At 42.2% G+C, this 20,146-nt stretch overlaps 2 protein-coding genes across 2 annotated transcripts; both read left to right on the top strand.

Annotated features, from left to right (window-relative positions):
• Window positions 1–1,306: 1,306 nt before the first annotated feature.
• On the top strand, window positions 1,307–17,297 carry LOC123513999 (transient-receptor-potential-like protein). The gene is made up of 19 exons (XM_045271537.1): window positions 1,307–1,464; window positions 4,168–4,273; window positions 5,363–5,469; window positions 5,785–6,025; window positions 7,167–7,309; window positions 7,808–8,009; window positions 8,853–9,026; window positions 9,551–9,658; window positions 10,200–10,326; window positions 10,928–11,080; window positions 11,942–12,111; window positions 12,443–12,662; window positions 12,880–13,003; window positions 13,669–13,864; window positions 14,319–14,492; window positions 15,006–15,231; window positions 15,475–15,673; window positions 16,559–16,806; window positions 17,047–17,297. Exons 2-19 carry the CDS (start codon window positions 4,190–4,192, stop codon window positions 17,211–17,213), a joined length of 3,063 nt encoding a protein of 1,020 aa, XP_045127472.1. The 5' UTR covers window positions 1,307–1,464; window positions 4,168–4,189; the 3' UTR covers window positions 17,214–17,297.
• Window positions 17,245–19,456, top strand: LOC123514000 (proteoglycan 4-like). The gene has a single exon (XM_045271538.1). It carries the CDS (start codon window positions 17,245–17,247, stop codon window positions 18,223–18,225), a length of 981 nt encoding a protein of 326 aa, XP_045127473.1. The 3' UTR covers window positions 18,226–19,456.
• The last annotated feature ends 690 nt before the right edge of the window (window positions 19,457–20,146 follow it).

Raw genomic sequence — 20,146 nt, 5'->3', positions numbered from 1 at the left:
AACTTACCAACTAATATATATATATATATATATATATATATATATATATATATATATATATATATATATATATATATATATATATATATATATATATATATATATATATATATATATATATATATATATATATATATATATATATATATATATATATATATATATATATATATATATATATATATATATATATATATATATATATATATATATATAACCAATCAACAAGTCTATGTATCTATCTATGTATCTGTTTATTTTATAACGTGGAAAGAGGAAACGCGAGTGTTTTCATATTGATCTTGTCAGAATATAAGATTAGATGATGATTGTGAGAATAGAGATGGACTGAAGGGAACAAAAACCGTTGTCTGAATAGCAGTTGTGACTAAGGGTCGATGGCAGGCCCGACAATATTGTCCACTATAGTAGGACTTGCATGTACTGAGGAACGACCATTTCCCATAAATCATGGGTGATACTTGCTACTTATGGTTTAAGCTGTGTCTATCTATTGTAATGGAGAGGCGGTTGTATCAGGAGCTATCTCAAAAGACGAGAATCATTCAGCTTGAAAAAATAGATTGGTTTCTCTTTCTCTTTTGATTCTCCTACAAACATAGATTTTTTTTTTTTACCTCAGTGAGAGATTATTTTTTTCTTTTAGTTTTCTTGTATTCATCAGCCAGACTTCTTCACGTATGGAAATACAGGAAATATGAGGACAGATGAGCAGTTAGTTAGAAAGTTAAGTTTTTTTTTTTATATCATTGATTTAAGCAGCGAGTAGTGGCACAAGCTGTTTATTCCTCCGCCTGAAATGATCAAGTTAATTTCAAACCAAGCGGTGGAAATGTTGTGGTCTGAGACAATGCGAAATACGAGTAGAACACTGCTTGATAATCTGGTTAGTGTATATGGCTGGCTCATCACAACGCCTTACAGTCAGCGATTTGCAGTGACCCTCCTTAACCACGACCTTCAATTGCCACGCTGGGCTTCCTTCGGTTCTTGATTATCATGCGATGAACACAAGATGGCTGATAAGAAACAGATGTGATGGGAATAGAGGAGAGAAGGCGCTGTTGTTTCCGTGGGAGTGATGACCGCTGGTGACGTATGGCGGCTTCATAGTGGGACACGAAACAGCGGCTCAGCAAACTCTCTTGGTCAGGAGGACGTGCCGCGAGCCCTCCGTTTATGGGTGCAGTTGAGGTCACGCGAGGCTGCCTCTTGGCCACTGTGGCTTCCAGGAGCAGGAAATATGTAGATGAGAGAAGCCCCAAAAAATCCGGTATAAAAGCCAAAGGGATCAGTTGGGGTGTCAGTCTCTCTGTACCGTGCCCCGTGAATCCGGCCTGTTCTTCTAGGTTGGTTGCACACAGGCACCACTTCCAGTTTCCAGTAGGCCTCCTGGTTTATGGATCTGGATTGTCGCCTTGACATCCACGACTGTTGGTGCTGGTGAGTGGCGGCTGTGGCTTTCCATGGTACTCTTTGTTCTCTATAATGTCAACGGCGTCTTCCATACGCAACTATTAAAAATATCAGTAGAAAAAAAAAAGAAAGAAAAGAAAAGAAAAACTATATCATATTGAAGAAAGTAAAAGTTAATGAATTATTGACTGTACTGACTGGAAATTAGTTACTAGACTGCCATAACAATAATACAAACGTTCTGGTGAGGGCGAGATCCTCAAATGTAGAATGGCTGAGGGTTTGACGTGCAACCAATATGGCGTACACCACAGAACTCGATCCTTCACTGTAACCAATTTCTACAGTCAATCACTTACTCACTTTGTATAATTATGCTGATAGTTTATCTTTTCATTTGGAGGAAAGATTTTAGGATCTATCAATTAAGGCTCTATATTTTAGGTCTTGAAACAGTGTGAAATTGTTAGAATCATTACAGAGTAAACTATGATATTTTTTATTGAGTTTTCTATCATGGTCTCCTCTTTGGGAAGCGAATGGTTCTATATAGGTATGTTATAACAATACTCACTTTTCCCCGTTTTGATTTAACCAGTCACACATACCACTTCACCTCAGCGCCCCAGACATGTGTGGACAAGCGCTCTAATCTTTCAGCCAAAGAAACGTTGTCTCTTCCAAAGCCATATATCTATATCCAATATTGTTCTCTTCGTCTGAGTTCCAGATTACTCAGCTACACACACACACACACACACACACACACACACACACACACACATTTCAGTCATTGCCTCGTAGTCAGTTGGTGCTTGAAAGTCATATCAGTTCAATTCCAATGGCTGTAATAAGGTCACGAAATTCTTTCGTTTTTATTGAATTAAAGTGATTGGTTGGCGTCAGGAAGAAGAGGTGGTAGTAGATGATCACCAAGGTGTTCAGTCTGAAGGTGAAGTCAAGTGATGTGTACTCCTAGGTGAGCTTCATTCGTAGATGCCTATTGATCAGCTTTACCGCCGCGACAATATGGTCTGATGGTAGCAACGGAGCCGTCTACAACTTTATTGTTTATCTAAATATTCTGAAAGCAAAATATATATTTGAGGCACAGTATGAATAAAACTCATTGGATGAGTTGGTCTACATTTGTTATGAATTGTAATTAATTACTGACAAAGCTGATATGGATGGTATATTATATCAATTTAGATGAAAACCTTATGTGTTTAGTTTTCTTTTATTTAATATGTTTATGTGAGAAGACCTCGTGCATTTTCTATTAATGATACAAACATAATGTTGACAATAACAACAACTAACAAGATTCAAGTCATGGAAGGCAATTAAGAAAGTACAAACATTGAAATAATTATCAAAAGTTATCAATTAGGCTTTTACATGAAACAACACGTCTGAGCCAGTGCACATGGCCACACAATGACTCGGAAGAGACGGATTCAGCCAATCCAATTACAACGTGACGGAGCGAGAAGGCAAGGAGGGGAGGGTGAGGAGAAAAGAAGAGGGAGCAGAACGGTTTGTTTTTTTGGGGCTTCACGCTAACAAGATTTTGTGAACGTCATGGACAATAAAACCCAGAACTTAGCTTCTTCAGGCGTCACTTGTAGGTCCTTGTCGCCTTTCTTTTATTTTTTACCGCTCTCTCTCTCTCTCTCTCTCTCTCTCTCTCTCTCTCTTGTTTGAGAAGCCTGACAGTCTTGGATGGCCTGGTCATCACAGTGACAAGAAGCCAGCGCCAGACTGATCCCTGCAGCCTTACCATTCATAAGTGGACTCGTTTGTAGCTTTTGTCCGCTTCGTCCTCTCCTTTACACGTGATGGATAACAATAAAAGAATGAATATTAAAAGGATCCTGGCGCTTTGCTACTTAGAAGACATCATCATTCATTTGCATTCCTTGAACTCTTCTTCGTCACTTTTTTTTTTTTTTTTGTATGTATGGAAAATTTTCTGATTTTTCTTTGTTTATTGCGTCCAATGCTTTGATTTCAATGTATAATAACGACTGGTTGATTGACCGACTGATTAATTGATTGAATGAAGGACTGACTCATTAAACAGACCACAAAAAAAAATCATACAACAGCAAAATAATGAATGAAAGACAATGATGATGATATTTTGAAGATAAATTTATGCATATGAGATACTATACTTAAATTCATCGATAGTTTTTGTTTTCATTTATTCATTTTGTCTACATTATTGTTATTATTTTCTTTAATCTGAACTTATTGTAACCAAACAATAAGACGAAGAATGCAATAAACTGGCCTTCATTTGTCGCTGAGAAAAAGAGAACAGCTGTCTTTCTCCTTAATGGAATTCGTAAGCTAGAGGAGAGGCAAATTGACTTGACAGGGATGAATACAATAGGGAAGTGGGCGGCGGGTAGGTTAATTCCGTTTGATTCCCTGTTATTCGCTAACGAGGATGCTTCTGGTATTTCTCCCCCTCACTGAAGGCCCATATTTTGAAACACTTCCGAGCCGCATCTTCACCATTTTCAAAGAGCTCTAGTTGAAATGAAGTTTTTAAGGGTGTTTCTGTAAGTCTATTGACATGTTAACAAGTTTTTTGCATTATTAACAAGAGAAATACCCTTTGAAACGTCTAATCGTCTCTGTGGTCTTTGAAAAATGGTTGCGGTGAGAAAGGAAAACTTTTCTGGATGTGGCATTTAATCTTATTCTCTTACTTTCTAGAGAACCTGTCTGAACCGGAACAATGTCTAAGAAGGAGGAAGAGGTGAAGAAGATGGAGAAGAAGAGTGTCAGCATCGATGAGAAGGAAGATCTGGCCATGGAGGAGGTGAGTGAGTGCGTGAATGAGTGAGTGAGTGAATGAGTGAGTGAGTGAATGAGTGAAAGATTGATGCTACATGTCGTCTAATATTCTCTTTGAAGCTCATTATATTATATACTTTCCTTTCTCTTAGGTTTCATCATCGGCATCATCATCATCATCATCATCATCATCACCATCATTAGACCACATTCCAAACTTTTTACAAGCTGTACTGGAAAGTAAAAGAAAGTTTCAGTGGTGTTTTCATATTTCTGGTAATAGTTTAACACAAATTATACATCACCAGTAGAAAATCATCATGGGAACTTATCGTACTTCACCACAAGTTCCTTCCACTATTTGATTGCTTTAACTTCTCTTCTTTTTGCGCGGAAAGCACGAACATGTGAAAGAGAGCTGGCCTGAAATCAATCATACATTAAATAACAACATGTAGGTATCTTGTGAAATTAGGTAATAGATGATTCATATATTTTCAATGTTTCTTCAAGGTTAATAAAGAGTTGTGGTGAAAGTTTAATGGAATCTTTAGAAACACATTATAACAACAACAGAAGTAATCAAGTATTTAGAATTTGGCAGTGTTTGGGAGTTTTCTTTAGATTCCCAAAATTGTTTGAGATAAAATGAAGTAACAAGCGTCATACGGTCATTATCTATTCGTCACCAGGTGAACGGGGACTGAAACATTTTGCATGGGTAGTGTATATATATTTAATTGGCTGCAGTGGAAACCATTCGAGTTTCCAGGGTGTTTTCACATCTCCAGTGAGAATTTGACAAAGACTCTGCATAATGAACAAGAAAATCATCTTTGGGAACGCGACTTTTCAGCTATGTAGATTTTAGAATTAGTTCTGATGAGAGAACAAAACATTTATAATAAGGATAAGAGTTATTGCTAGTCAACAGATCACCAGTGTGTGTGTGTGTGTGTGTGTGTGTGTGTGTGTGTGTGTGTGTGTGTGTGTGTGTGTGTGTGTGTGTGTGTTGCGTATCTGTTAATAAGAACGATACACTACTGGACATCTCCAGTGAATGCAGAGGGAGAAGGAGAACAAACCTTCACTGATTTGTTCAAAACTGTTTCAGGGTCATCAATCTAAGATTGAGATGCCCAACCTACCCAAGCCCTTGACACTGGAAGAAAAAAAGTATCTCTTAGCAGTGGAGAGGGGGGATATTAACACCACCAGGAAGTAAGTCTACACTCATCCTGCTGTAAATAATGAGGAAATATAAGTAAGAGAGGATAATGTATTAATCAACTACCTTCTTACTTGATTGACTAATCAAGTAACATACAAATGAGTGAATGAATAAACACAAAGTAATATATCTAACTAATTAACTAAAGAATAATGATAACAATATGATAACTAAGCCAACAACTAACCAACCATTGCTTTACAAAGGCAGACTCAGTGTGCTTAGATACATTGCCTTCCACTGAACATCCCCAAATATCTGCCCTATCACACCTTCACTTTCCTCTACGTACGTCTCTCACTCAGGATGCTACAGAAGGCTCACCGTTACCATGACTACATGAACATGAACTGCGTAGACCCACTAGGCCGTGGCGCTCTCCACATGTCCATCTCCAACGAAAACCTGGAGATGGTGGAGCTGCTGGTGGTAATGGGAGTGGAGACCCGCGATGCTCTGCTGCACGCCATCGATGCGGAGTTCGTGGAGGCTGTCGAGGTTCTGCTGGAGCACGAAGAGGTGGTCCACAAGGAAGGGGATAAATACGTAAGTCCCAATGATAGTTTTCTTTCATCTGTCATTTAAAAGACTTTTGAACAAGATGGATGTATGTTAAAGTCTGTTTTGCTCTGAACTTTTGTACTTTCACGTAGGGTTAAATGAGCTGTTCCTTTTTCTACATATATGTACACATTTTTGTTTAAAGTTTTATATGCCCTTAAATTTTCTTCTTTTTCATAGGGTTAGGTGGTTTTTTATAGATTTTTGTTTTGACTTTTCTTCTACGTCCAGCTATACGTACAATCATTGGTTTTTTATATCATTTTCATATTTTTCTCTATACCTTAGGACAGCAATCTTCTTAAAGTTTATTTTTTCCAATGACAGTCAGATATGATTTTTCTAACGTTTTTCCCCTCTTCCCATTATTCCCTCTCTTAATAGCTTAGGATTACTCAATTTGAATCTTTTTCAAACTTTTTCCTCCTCATAACTTCTACTAACACTCCTATGATTGATTATCTCTGGCCGCTTCTATGCACTTCTCTTTGGATAGATGGCAAGACGTTAGGTGAATCTTTCCTTAAATTTCTCCTCTTCGTAACCTTCTACCAAAAATTTCATCTATCTCTATTCACTTCTTTCTGTGTTTTTAGCTAGTAACAGTCGAGGTTAAGTCAGTATTGCTCAAACTGTAGCAACCTTCTACTTGCAACGAAATCAGTCAGTTAATCAGACACTTCGGTTTTTTAGTGAACGCTCAACACGTTTATTTGCATTCAATTGTTCCTTTTTGTCCCATTCTGCTTCTTTCGGTAATCCTTTATTATTTCATAACTTCCTACTGCCTCCTTTTTGCTTCCCTCATTACTCCTTCATCATTTACATCACTACCTCCATCTATCTCAACCACTACCATCATCTGCCTCCTTTTGCTTCTCTCATCACTTCTTCCTTCTGTCTCTATCACTAGTTTCTACCTTCCTTCATAACTCCACCACTGCATTCTTTCACCTCCACCTCCTCCGGCGTCTCTCAGATCACGTTGTTTCTCCTCTCTGATAAATCTCTGCTCGCCTTTATGGACCTTTGAGTCTTGGCTGGGATGACTCTAACTGAATCTTTCCTCATTCTTCCTCACAAACTCATGCGGACTAACACTGCTGTCCTGTCTCGCTGAGTCTAGTCTTGGGAGAAAGCAGACCGCAACACCTCCGCCTTCACTCCCGAGATCACGCCCCTCATCCTCGCTGCCCACAAGGATAACTACGAGATCCTGAAAATCCTTCTGGACCGCGGCGCCACCATCCCCATGCCCCATGACATCAGGTGAGTGTATGTACGGCCGGTGTCCTTTACTCACTCATTTATAAACTCGTTCCTGTTTTGTCCTTATGGCAAGCGACTGATGTTGAGTATTTGAATCATGTTTTTTTTTTTTCTTTATGTTGGTTTTTTTCTGTCCTGCTGAGTTTTTTTTCTCGTTTTTATGTTATGTTGCCATGATGTTTTCTTGTTTTTTTTTTGTGTTAGTCATACTCTTCTTCTTCTTCTTCTTCTTCTTCTTCTTCTCCTATATCTTACAACTTGAATATGACTGTGATGCTTATCACGAATAGCCAAGTAAGAATCAATAGTTCCACCACTGCTTGTTCAATAGTCGTGTTCTTTTGTTCTTTCATTCTCCTTCCCTCTCCTTATCCTCTTAATCCTCATCGTAATTCTTCTCCTCCATCACTACCTGACATAGTATCCACCGAACCCATCCATCGTTTGCCTCTCAACTCATCCACTCCTTCATCATACAATTCTTATCCTTTTCTGTAGGTGTGGATGTCCGGAGTGCCTGAAGACCTCCTCTGAGGACTCCCTGCGTCACTCCCGCTCCCGCATCAACGCCTACCGCGCCCTGGCTTCCCCCTCCCTCATCGCCCTCACCTCCACCGATCCCATCCTGACAGCCTTCCAGCTCTCCCTTGAACTGAAGAACCTGGCTTACACTGAACATGAATTCCGCGCCGACTACCTGGTGAGTAAGAGAGAGAGAGAGAGAGAGAGAGAGAGAGAGAGAGAGAGAGAGAGAGAGAGAGAGAGAGGAAAGGAGAGAGAGAGAGAGAGAGAGAGAGAGAGAGAGAGACGGAATAAGAGGTGCTGTTTCAGATCATAAGTTCAATACTTGAGAGGATGAAAGGAAGGAGAGGTGACTTGTACACAATTAATAAAAGGAAATTACATGGGCTGTATTATCAGTTAAATTTAAGGATTGTTAAGAGAAAACGGTGAAAGAAAACGGGTTTACGTGACCAGTTATGGAGAGAGAGAGAGAGAGAGAGAGAGAGAGAGAGAGAGAGAGAGAGAGAGAGAGAGAGAGAGAGAGAGCATTTTCAAACATTTCTGCATCTTACTTTGAGAGAGCGTCGTGGAAGTTAGGAGCTTTCAAAGTTGAGTTTAGGGAGACTTAAACAAAAAAACATCACTCATAAAAGAACACGCATTTCAAACTAGTAGTGTTGAGAGAACAAAGTGTCTCAGAACAGTCATTCTGTCATCTTAAATACTCTTTACTAAGCTGTTACATTCTGGCCAATACTCGCTCTGCTCTCTCTCAATCACTACTATTTTCAAAGACCCCATGCTGAGATGATTAGCCGGGTTCAAGAGTGTTTTTACTGTTTATAAAATATAATTTTTGTTATCTGGCACTAGAACCATAAAAACACTCTTAACGGAACCCATGTCACTTGTGAAAGAAGTCGAGATGTGACCAGAAGTGGTTTAGTATATGACTATCTGAACCAATCGTAAAGTCATGAACCTCGACCAGCTGAGCTAGTGTCGGCACTAAAACTTTGGCTTTCTTCCTCTCCTCTAGGAACTGAGGACCAAGTGCATGAAGTTCGCTGAGGAGCTGCTGGGCCACGCTAGATCCTCCACCGAGCTGGCTGTGATGCTCAACCACGACCCGGAGTGCGTGGTGCCCTACGAGGACGGCGAGCACATGAGCCTCAAACGCCTGGAGCTCGCCATCGACTGCAAGCAAAAGAGGGTATGTGGATTAACTTGCGTTCATCAGTCCAAGTATAAGCTTCTTGTCTTCCCTTTTTTGTTTAATTCTTTTCGACTTTATTTTAGTGTGTGAAATTCGCGGTTACTTTTTTCTTCTTTTTTTTTTTTTTTTTTAGGAATGCTTACTATTTTATTTTATTTTTTTTTTTTCAAATTCGAAGTATTATTACATTCCCTTTTCTTTCTTTAATTTCGATAGTCATGCTATCCTTCAATCTTCATGTATGCTTCATTCTCACATCCAGTAAATGCCTGCCTCCTTTAATGTCATCATATTATTATATTTTCATTGTAAAGATCTCGGACATTTACTACTGGATATATAAACGTCAATCGTACGAGAACCTTCTGGGGTCTCATTTTCTGTGCAATATAAAGTACAGAGTTACGTTATGTTTAGAGATATAATGAAGTATCAAAGACGTCGATTTATGAGACAGTGACCAGTACTTTCTTCATGTTCCTGCCTCTCACCTGCCCCATGCACTGTCTTGTCCCTCGCAGTTCGTGGCTCACCCGAACATCCAGCAGCTGCTCGCGGCGCTGTGGTACGAGGGCGTGCCAGGGTTCAGGAGGAAGTCCATCGTGGAGAAGTGCACGGAGATTTTTAAGGTGAATCTAATCCTATCGTTGCTACTTATTATCACTACTTTCACTATCTACTTCTGGATTTCTCTCTTACCTATCACTTAAGCTTTTCTAATGGGAAGTTTCAACACGTTTATCTTTAATTTTGGATGGAAATTTTTAACTTTCTTTTAGAAGTGGTACCTCAGTGGGACCCCTTTCATTCATATATATATATATATATATATATATATATATATATATATATATATATATATATATATATATATATATATATATATATATATATATATATATATATATATATATATATATATATGGAGTGCGTTATTGCATATCGCTGTAAAGTTTAGGTAATGTACATAGGAGCATAAGAAAGTGGGATTCCAAAAGACCAGTTCATCTACATACGACACTTGGCGTTGGAGTCATGGCAAAGGTTATCAGGGTCCCATCTAGCAGTGAGTATGTGATGTAAATATATAGAGATTAGTGTGTCGCAGCATCACTTGCCAGTCAGCAAAGTAAGGAGATCAGTTTTTATCAAGTGTTGTGTCCCTTGCAGGTTGTTGCTCTGTTCCCGTTCTACTGCATGTGGTATATGTTGTTGCCGGACAGCCCCACCGGTCGCCTCATGCGCACTCCCTTCATGAAATTCCTCACCCACTCCGCCTCCTATCTCTTCTTCCTGCGTGAGTCAGACCCCCATACTTCCTAATTACGACGGAATGAACTTACTACGTAGCTTTATTGAAAATATAGTTTGTATAACTATTACTACTACTACATTACTACTGCTACTATTACTACTATCACTACTACTACTACTACTACTACTACTACTACTACTACTACTACCACCATAACAACAACAACAACTACTACTACTACTAGTACTTCTATACTGCTACCACTACTACTACTACTACTACTACTACTACTACTACTACTACTACTACCATCACCATCTCTGCTCTCCTCTTCCTCCTCCTCCTCCTCCTCCTCCTTCTTCCTTCTGCTTATTTTGGTCTTGTTCTTCCTCTTGTTCTTGGTCTTTTCCTCCTCCTTCTCCTCCTCCTCCTACTACTACTACTACTACTACTACTACTACTACTACTACTACTACTACTACTACTACTACTACTACTACTACTACTACCACTACACTACTACTGCTACTACTACTACTACTACTAGTTGTACTACTACTAGTATTACTACTACTACTACTACTACTACTACTACTACTACTACTACTACTACTAACAGCATCGCTCTAACACCCACACACAGTTCTACTGATCTTGGTCTCTGTGCGGTTCGAGAATCTTGTCATCTGGTTCCTCGGGACGGACGCGATGCGGCGGAATCTGGAGGAAGCGATGCGTCGCCAGCGCGGGAATCTGCCCACTCCAGTCGAGTTCGTTGTGGCTCTCTGGGTGTTCGGTGAGTTAAGGATGGCAGAAAAGAAAATTAATATCGACAGAATGATGAGAGGTAAAGATTATGGTCCGTATTCAGAAACACTTGGCTCTCTCACCACGACTATTTTCTAACGCCGCAGGGATGATTAGCTGGGTTTTCAAAAGTGTTTCTCTTGTCACTCTGCCTCTATAACCGTAAAAGAAAAACTTAAAAATAATTCGTGTAAATTTAGATAAAGCCTTTTCGAAATAGTGGAGATGAAGCACAGGAGTGTTTGAGAATATAAACAATGGTGGAGCAACACGTATAGTGAAAGTGAAGGTTAAAGAAAGAACAGATGCGTGAATGGGATCTTTAAGACTGACAAGATGAGAAAAGATTTTGAAACTCATTCAGGAAAGAAGTACTATTTTTCCATTGGTTTGATGGAGATAAAAGATAAAGAGCCAAGTTATTATCTTATATTGTGTGTGTGTGTGTGTGTGTGTGTGTGTGTGTGTGTGTGTGTGTGTGTGTGTGTGTGTGTGTGTGTGTCAGTGTCCTCTATAAATGACAAATGTGCACTATTTTGTTTTTTATAAATTTGCGTTTTGCATTTTGTATTGTAGAAATGTTCCCTTCTAACTATCACATCAACTAACTCATTTGCCTTTCACTCACATATTAACTAACTATCTAACTAACAAATTCCATTAACCCTTCACTTGTGCTCTAACTAATTCACTCACTCACTCACTCACTCACTCACTCACTCAAACACTCACAAACTGGCTAACTAACAAACCAAGTCATTCACTCGCCCACACACTAAGCAACCACCCAACAACCAACCAATCAAGCGTGCACATGCTAACTCCGTCCTTCCCTCTGCGTGAACAAAAGGGTTCCTGTGGGAAGAAATCAAGGAGATACGCAGTGAAGGCTTCAGGAAGTACATCAATAACATGTGGAACATCCTGGACATCATGCGTGACTTCCTCTACATCTTCACCATGATCCTCAGGCTATTCGCTTTCATCCAGCAGACTCAAGAGATCTCACGCTCGCCTTCTGTAAGCATCTCTCTCTCTCTCTCTCTCTCTCTCTCTCTCGTGGTTTTCTTCTTAGTCCTGTTCTGTTTTACGTTGATTCTTCTCTTAGTTATTGTCAAATCCAGGACATCTCTTTCTCTTTTTGCTTTTTTTTTTCCTGCTCTGTTCTCTTTCATATTAATTCCTGTTTACTCATTAGTGCCTTGTTTTCCTTGTAAACTGACATGTGTCCTAGTTCTTGTTTTCTTCCCCTCTCTAGTGTAATCCTTCTACATTTTGTCTCTCTTTTTGCTCTTTCTTAATTCGTTGTCAGTCACCAACAGGCTTACGAAATTGTACCTCTTCTCAACAGACTGCCTTCATCCCCCGCGAAGAATGGAACGCCTTCGATCCTCAGCTGATCTCCGAGGGTCTCTTCGCCGCAGCCAATATCCTCTCTGCTCTCAAGTTGGTTCACATCTTCAGCATCAACCCTTACCTCGGTCCTCTCCAGATCTCTCTCGGCCGCATGGTTATTGATATCGTCAAGTTCTTCTTCATTTACACCCTCGTGCTCTTCGCTTTTGCTTGCGGTTAGTGTGTGTGTGTGTGTGTGTGTGTGTGTGTGTGTGTGTGTGTGTGTGTGTGTGTGTGTGTGTGTGTGTGTGTGTGTGTGTGTGTGTGTGTGTGACTGAAATAGGTTGAGATTATCCTGTGTTTTATTGGCATATCATTTCCCTTCTTCATATCCCTTCTTCGAGTGACATTAACGAGGCTCTTGTCTGTCTGTCTGTGTGTGTGTCTGTGTAGGACTGACGCAGCTGTTGTGGTACTACAACGGCCTGGAGAAGGACAAGTGTTACTCCCTCCCTGGCGGTGAGGCGGACTGGACCAAACAGGGCGACGCTTGCATGCGCTGGAGACGTTTCTACAAGTGAGGCACTCCACCACTCCGTCACTCTTATATCATAGAAGTATTCTCGTCTTTTTTCATAACATTTCCTTCTTTCATTCCTTCTATTACTTATTCTCCTTTCAGTTTGTTCAAGGCATCTTAGTTCATAATCATCCTCGCATCCCCGTTATTTTTCTTTCATTTTTACTTCTTACAATCTACGTATGTCACCTTTCTATTATCCTCCAATAGATCTCTATTTTCCTTTTCTCATTCTACTCTCTATCTCTTCCTACCCTTCAGCTTGCTCCAGGCATCTCCTATCTGTCTTACCACCGTTCTTCCCTTTTCCACATCTTTAAACTTTCATGTCCTTTCCAATATCCATCAAACTACTTAATTTTTCTTTTCCTTGCTTTGTTTCCTTCAGCCCATCAACGTGTTACTCTCTTTATCTCTATTTTCTATATTTCCATTAATTAAAGTCACCATCTCCATTAACCCATTTTTTTCCGAATTTTCTTTCACTTCCTTCTATTAACTATATTCAAGGCCTCTCATGCAACAGTTCATTATCATCGTTATATTTCTTTATTTTTCTTGTATTTTGTTCGCCCCACAACTTAAAATCCACATCTCCGCTCGACTACTTCTATTTTTTTCCCTTTCTTTCCTTCACTCCGCTCTCTTTCTCTTCCCGTCAGTTTGTTCGAGGCCTCCCAATCCCTCTTCTGGGCTGGCTTTGGCATGGTGGGACTGGACGACTTCGAGCTGACAGGCATCCGCGAGTACACGAGGTTCTGGTCCATGCTCATGTTTGGCTCCTACTCAGTGATCAATATTATCGTCCTTCTCAACCTCCTGATCGCTATGATGTCCAGCTCCTACTCCTTCATTGTGGTGAGTAGCGGTGGGAGGAAGCAGAGAACATGAAAGGTGATGAAGACATAGGAGAAAAGGAAGTGTGGAAGAGAAAGGGAAATGGCAGAAAAAAGGAGGATGAGAAGCAGGAATAGGAAGAGGAAGAGGAAGAGGAGAGGGAGGAGGAGGAGGAGGAGAAGAAGGAAGAGGAGGAGGAGGAGGAGGAGGAGGAGGAGGAGGAGGAGGAGGAGGAGGAGGAGGAGGAGGAGGAGGAGGAGGAGGAGGAGGAGGAGGAGGAGGAAAATCTAATAGTTACATTAGCCTAAAATTATTTAGATTTTCGGAAAGAAAATAAAAAATATAAAGTTTTTTTATTTGACAATGAAACACACACACACACACACACACACACACACACACACACACACACACACACACACACCACACTTATTAGGTCCACATGACCCTAGTAAGTCTGTCTCTGCCTTAACAGGAACACGCTGATACCGAGTGGAAGTTTGCCCGCACCAAGCTGTGGATGTCTTACTTCGAGGAGGGCAACACTCTACCTCCGCCATTCAACATGTTCCCCAACGTCAAGAGCATCATGAGGATGTGCGGCAAGGCAAGCAAAAAGAACGAGCTGGTCAGGAGAATGTCTTCCAGGGTAAGTGTAGGTGGCATTGCTACATAGTCAAGTAAGGCAAGCTGCAACAAAGCGTCAGCAGGCCCACGTACACGCAGCAGTCCCAATATACTGTTACTATTGTTATTACTGCCGTTGCTGCTGCTGCTGTTATTCTACTACAATAACAACAATAATAACAAAATGTGCTGCTATTTTTACTACTACTACTACTTCTACTACTACTACTACTACTACTACTACTACCACCACTACCACCACTACTACTACTACTACTACTACTACTACTACTACTACTACTACTACTACTACTACTACTACTACTACTACTACTACTACTACTGCTACTACTACTGCTACTGCTACTACTACTACTACTACTGCTGCTACTACTACTACTACTACTACTACTACTACTACTACTACTACTACTACTACTACTACTACTACTACTACTACTATTACTACTATAACTGACCATTTTGATACTGAGCTTCTCTCTCATCTTGTGATTTATTTTCTCATCCTGCGCAGAGCCAGAACCGCCGCAGAAAGGCTATGGACTTCCGCTACCTGTCTGTGATGCGTGCACTCATCTGGCGTTACGTGTGCGCACTCCAGCGGCGCAACGAGGAGCGCCCCGTCAACGAGGATGACATCGGCGAGGTGAAGGGTGACATCTCCTCCCTCAGATTCGAGCTTATTGATCTCTTCGGCCAGAACGGAATGGATGTGTCTATGTGCGCGAAAAAGAGCAGAGGTGAGGGTGTAAGGCGAGGCGACGGGAAGAACTCCATTTATGTATTTCTCATATTTTTAGAATAAGTGCCTGTTAAAATGGTCATTCGTTTGCCTCAATATATTTTCTCAAGCTTGACTCGTATGGCAATACTTGGAAAGCTTTGTCTGTAATGTGACTGAACAATCACCTCTTTTTTCATGCAAAAGAGTTATTTCCTAATTTTCACAAGTCTACTTTAATCACCTTCCTTCTCCCTCACAGCCGCCCTGGGCCGCAAGATGAGGGTGTGGGAGAGGCGCCTGATGCGTGACTTCCACGTGTCGCCTGCCATGGGAGCCGAGGACTCCATCAGAAGCGAGGATGAGCCCATGCCCCAGGAAGAATCAGCCGCTGACAAGTTCCGCCGCATGGCAAGGCTGGCGATGTCAATCAGCGACGAGAAGCGCACTAATCCTGGACAGTACGTGACTCTGGTTCTTGACCCGCATTCTGTAACGCTTTCTCCTCTCACCAAATTGACTACTTAGGTTCTCATGAGGATTTTTCTGTTAAAGGTGCAGTTTTAATGTTAAATCATCACGAATGAGTAAAACATCCTTGAAAACTTCGAGTATAGCTTAAAACGTTTGAGAAAATGGTCACATGTGTGTATTCACGGTCACCTGTTAGTCGCTTAGCTAGTCTTCCCTATTATGGAGCGAGCTCAGAGCTCATAGACCGATCTTCGGATAGGACTGAGACCACTACACATTCCACACACCGGAAAACCGAGGCCACAGCTTACTGAATTACATCCCATGCCTACTTTCTGCTAGGTGAACAGGGGCTACACATTAAGAGGCTCTCCCGTTTGCCTCGCAGTACCCGGGACTCGAACCAGGGCCTCCTCGGTTGTGAGACGAGTGTACTAACCAATACACTATGCGGTGTGTTCACTGTTTGATCTGCTGCAGTCTCTGACGAGACAGCCAGACGTTACCCTACGGAGCGAGCTCAGAGCTCATTATTTCCGATCTTGGGATAGGTCTGAGACCAGGCACACACCACACACCGGGACAACAAGGTCACAACTCGATTTACATCCCGTACCTACTCACTGCTAGGTGAACAGGGGCTACACGTGAAAGGAGACACACCCAAATATCTCCACCCGGCCGGGGAATCGAACCCCGGTTATCTGGCTTGTGAAGCCAGCGCTCTAACCACTGAGCTACCGGGCCGTGTGTGTGTGTGTGTGTGTGTGTGTGTGTGTTTGCCTGGTTGTTTTGTCTTCTTTTCATCACTCTGCGGCTTTCCTCTCTTGTTTTACCGTAAACCACGACTAAGGAGTGCGTTGTCTGCCCAGGTCACAGATCGGTATGGGAGACGATAAGGGACGCGAGAGCCTCAAGATGGCCATGGAGAAGGCTCGCCGCAAGATGGAGGAGGGAACACCCGATGGATCGCCAGGCTCTTCCCGTGGGTGCTCTCCCTTCCCAGACCTGTACACAGGCCCCCATTTGCTCGATGCCATCAAGAACCTGGACCTGAGCCCCAATCACTCCCCGTCAGAGACTCCCATGCCCGATGGCAGGCTCAGCAAGGCCAAAGATGGTACGTGCGTTTGCGTGTGTGTGTGTGTGTGTGTGTGTGTGTGTGTGTGTGTGTGTGTGTGTGTGTGTGTGTGTGTGTGTGTGTGTGTGTGTGTGTGTGTGTGTGTGTGTGTGTGTGTGTGTGTGTGTGTGTGTGTGTGTGTGTGTCGTTGCCTTGTCCTCTAACACTGTATTGATACTATAGTCATATGTTGGTTAGACAGAAGCAGTATAAAAACTTAAACTCTGCGTTGTCTGACAGGTCAGGCCAAGGACATGAACAAGCTGATGGTGCCAGGCCGCCGCGCCTCCACCACTCTCAAGAAGGAGGGTGAAGACACCGTTGAAAACCAGAAGCTCAGTTTGGACGTTCCTGTCAACATGTTCTCTAAGGACTCCATAAAAACTGAACTCCACCATCGCAAGTGAAGACAAGTCGGGAAGGAAAGCACCTGTCATTATGAAGACAGAATCTGAGACCAAGAAATCTGAGGCTCCTGCTGGCATCAAAAAGCTAGATGTAACCAAAGTGGCCAAGGAGGATGCCAAGGTCCAGCAGAAGGAGGCTCCAGTGATTGACAGAAGTCTCAAGAACAAGGAACAGTCCGTGGCCCACCCCACTGCTCCTGTCCCTCAGACCGAAGCAGGAATCATGAAGCCCAGCCAAGTGAAGGCCACAGGTTCCATTCCTGCCAGTAACCAACAGAAACCTCAGGAGAAGCCACAAGACAAGTCATCTGCTCCCGCTCCTCCTAAACCCAAACTGGTCAATGATTTCCCCATCATCCAGACCCCGCCTCCCGTCGCTCCCACGGCCCAGCGACGTGCTCCGGAACCAGAGCGCCGCCCAGCTCCAGCTCGCGTTCAGCAGGTGAAGCAGCCAGAGGAATCAAAACCCACATTTACAGGAACAGCAGATTTGGAAAGCATGGACTTTGTGCGACGTCCAACTCGCCCTCCACCGCAGCAGAACGTGACTCCTTCCATCACGGTCATCCCTTCCACTCCTAAGCCTTCAGACGTGCCCGTGCCCCCTTCTCCCACTCACGACATCATTGTCAAGAAGGCCAGCGCCAACACGCCACCCACCTCTCAGCCAAAGGAGACTCCTAAGCCAGCTGAACCCAGTGCTTCAAAACCACAGCCACCCAAGGCCAAGCCAGAGGAACCTAAGCCAAAGCCTGCAGAACCCAAGGCCAAGCCAGAGGAACCTAAGCCAAAGCCTGCGGAACCCAAGGCCAAGCCAGAGGAACCCAAGCCAAAGCCTGCGGAACCCAAGGAGAAGCCCAAGGAGAAGGCGGCAGCCCCAAAGGCGCCTGCAGAAAAGAGCCAGGAGCAGAAGCCCTCCACTCCACCGGCCGCTGCCTTCCAGAACAACTCCTCCAGCTCTGCGAATGAGCCCCTCATCAAAGCAGAGCCCAAGAAGGGTGGATGGCTGTAGGTGACAGGCGTCGTGAGGAATAGTTTTGATGGTAGCAGCGTAGAGACGTAGGCTTTGGAAGAGTAACGCTCAGGCGGCTAGGAGTGAACACCAAATGAAGGGCTGGACAATAAAGAGCGAACGAGACGAACCACGTTATGGTTCGGTAACGCCGCGAGAGAGGTTCGTTGTTTTGTTAAGGGCAGAAATAAGAGAAAAAGAAAGGTAAAAGGTCAAAAAATACTGTTAATCTTATAAATAGGAATCCATAATCACTTAATGAAATGTAACCATATAACAAAACAAATGACCTACTTTCAGGTTCCATCCAGTCAGGCAGTATATACTATTTTGGTAATTCCTCGAAATTAATACTGTCCCTATTGTGTTGGGAGGAATGTCCGAGGCACCATCATCACTACCGTATACCATGCAGCCACTCACTGCTTCAAACCAAGTTCGCAACACACACATCGCTGGCATAATTTTGCAATTACTCAGATGGCCGTCACTACACAGATGCCCGTCATAATCAGCTAGGGCGGTTAAATGTGCACATGAATAAATTGTGTGATGGCCTTGCGATGAGCGGACCTGCAGTGACAGTCTACAACATCATCATGCCAGACACACCCGCGGCACCCGTCAAGGTGAAAGAGCGATGCGGTGTGGCGAGGGTGTCCTTGGCTATATAGTGCCACGGACTAGGAAGTAAACATCTAACATCTGGAGCGTTGTCGTAAAGGTATCGGAGAGGTAATATCTAAGGTCTACGAACGTCATGTTGACAACGACTAATCACCAGCTATGTAACACTTACATCATTGTAGTAATTTATGTTTATTTACTTATATCAAAGGTCATTTTAAACTATTTGTGATCTTTGTAACATAACCAGTTTCTGTTGTTTGTTCATTTTGAATTTTGAAAGTTTGTTACGTTTGACATGCTGAAATTTCCTTTAGTTTAAACATGCATATTGAATTATTCCCATTATGATAAATGATTTAGTAATCTGGGAAAAGTGGCGTGACCCGCGCCTCACTGCTCTAGACGGAGCTCACCTAAATTCATCACACAAACACCTGAGCATCAGTTTGGCTAAAGGTTTCCACACGCCGCCACCGCCAGGAGTGCTGATTCACCTCCACACCAGGCATTCTTTACATTGAAAGGGTTACGCCATCAATATTGTGTGAGTTTAGAAATTATATAAAAATAATAAAACAGTTCTTATAACAGTAACACATCACTACTGCTGTTTGATATCCATGATCCAGAAAAATATTCAACACATTTATTTACATGGCTGCAGCCATCCACAGGGCATATGTTGACTGACTGCTACTGCCAAGGCACGGAGCACGGAGATGGGTGTCCTGAAGGGTTTGGGTGTCTTATTTTAACTGATTTCAATAGACTTAAGTAAAAGTTATAGGAATTTTCAACGTGCTTAGACGTATGAAGGCTCAAGTTTCTCATCTTCCAAGACGGGGAAGACTCGTGCAATGGTCGTCCGTCAGCCACGGTTTGATATACTGTGTTTTCTGTTCTTCTGATCCTCCTTTGTATTGCCAGTATAGCAGATTGATCTCATGATAATCTACAAATCATACTGGTGATTATCGCTGCTCTACTTATTTGTGGATGGCTAACTCCTTGTCTTCGCTTCTACACTCACACACATACACTTTGACATGCAAGATATTCACTAACCAAGCACCCACGCTCTTTCCTTCGATTTCGTCTTTGTCGCAAAGTATTACTAGCTATGTGGTTCAGAATAGACATATTGACGACTGAACAGAGCATACATACTATGTGTGGTTCATTTCAGTTGTGAACGAAAAGAGACATGCACATCCTCTGAGAAAGAGGTATACAGCGTGTTTGTTGTATTCGTATAGGCAATAGAAGCATATGAAGATGCACAGCAATCAGG

This window comes from Portunus trituberculatus, chromosome 37, assembly GCF_017591435.1.
Source record: "Portunus trituberculatus isolate SZX2019 chromosome 37, ASM1759143v1, whole genome shotgun sequence".
Taxonomy (NCBI): domain Eukaryota; kingdom Metazoa; phylum Arthropoda; class Malacostraca; order Decapoda; family Portunidae; genus Portunus; species Portunus trituberculatus.
This window is presented reverse-complemented; position numbering and strand designations above follow the sequence as displayed.

Bases quoted from the DNA above. Each gene is read 5' to 3' on its own strand.
- LOC123513999 (XM_045271537.1), top strand. From the start codon at position 4,190: ATGTCTAAGAAGGAGGAAGAGGTGAAGAAGATGGAGAAGAAGAGTGTC. The intron at 4,274-5,362 runs GTGAGTGAGTGC...AAACTGTTTCAG, and splicing joins AAGATCTGGCCATGGAGGAG to GGTCATCAATCTAAGATTGA. The intron at 10,327-10,927 runs GTGAGTCAGACC...ACCCACACACAG, and splicing joins CTCCTATCTCTTCTTCCTGC to TTCTACTGATCTTGGTCTCT.
- LOC123514000 (XM_045271538.1), top strand. From the start codon at position 17,245: ATGAAGACAGAATCTGAGACCAAGAAATCTGAGGCTCCTGCTGGCATC.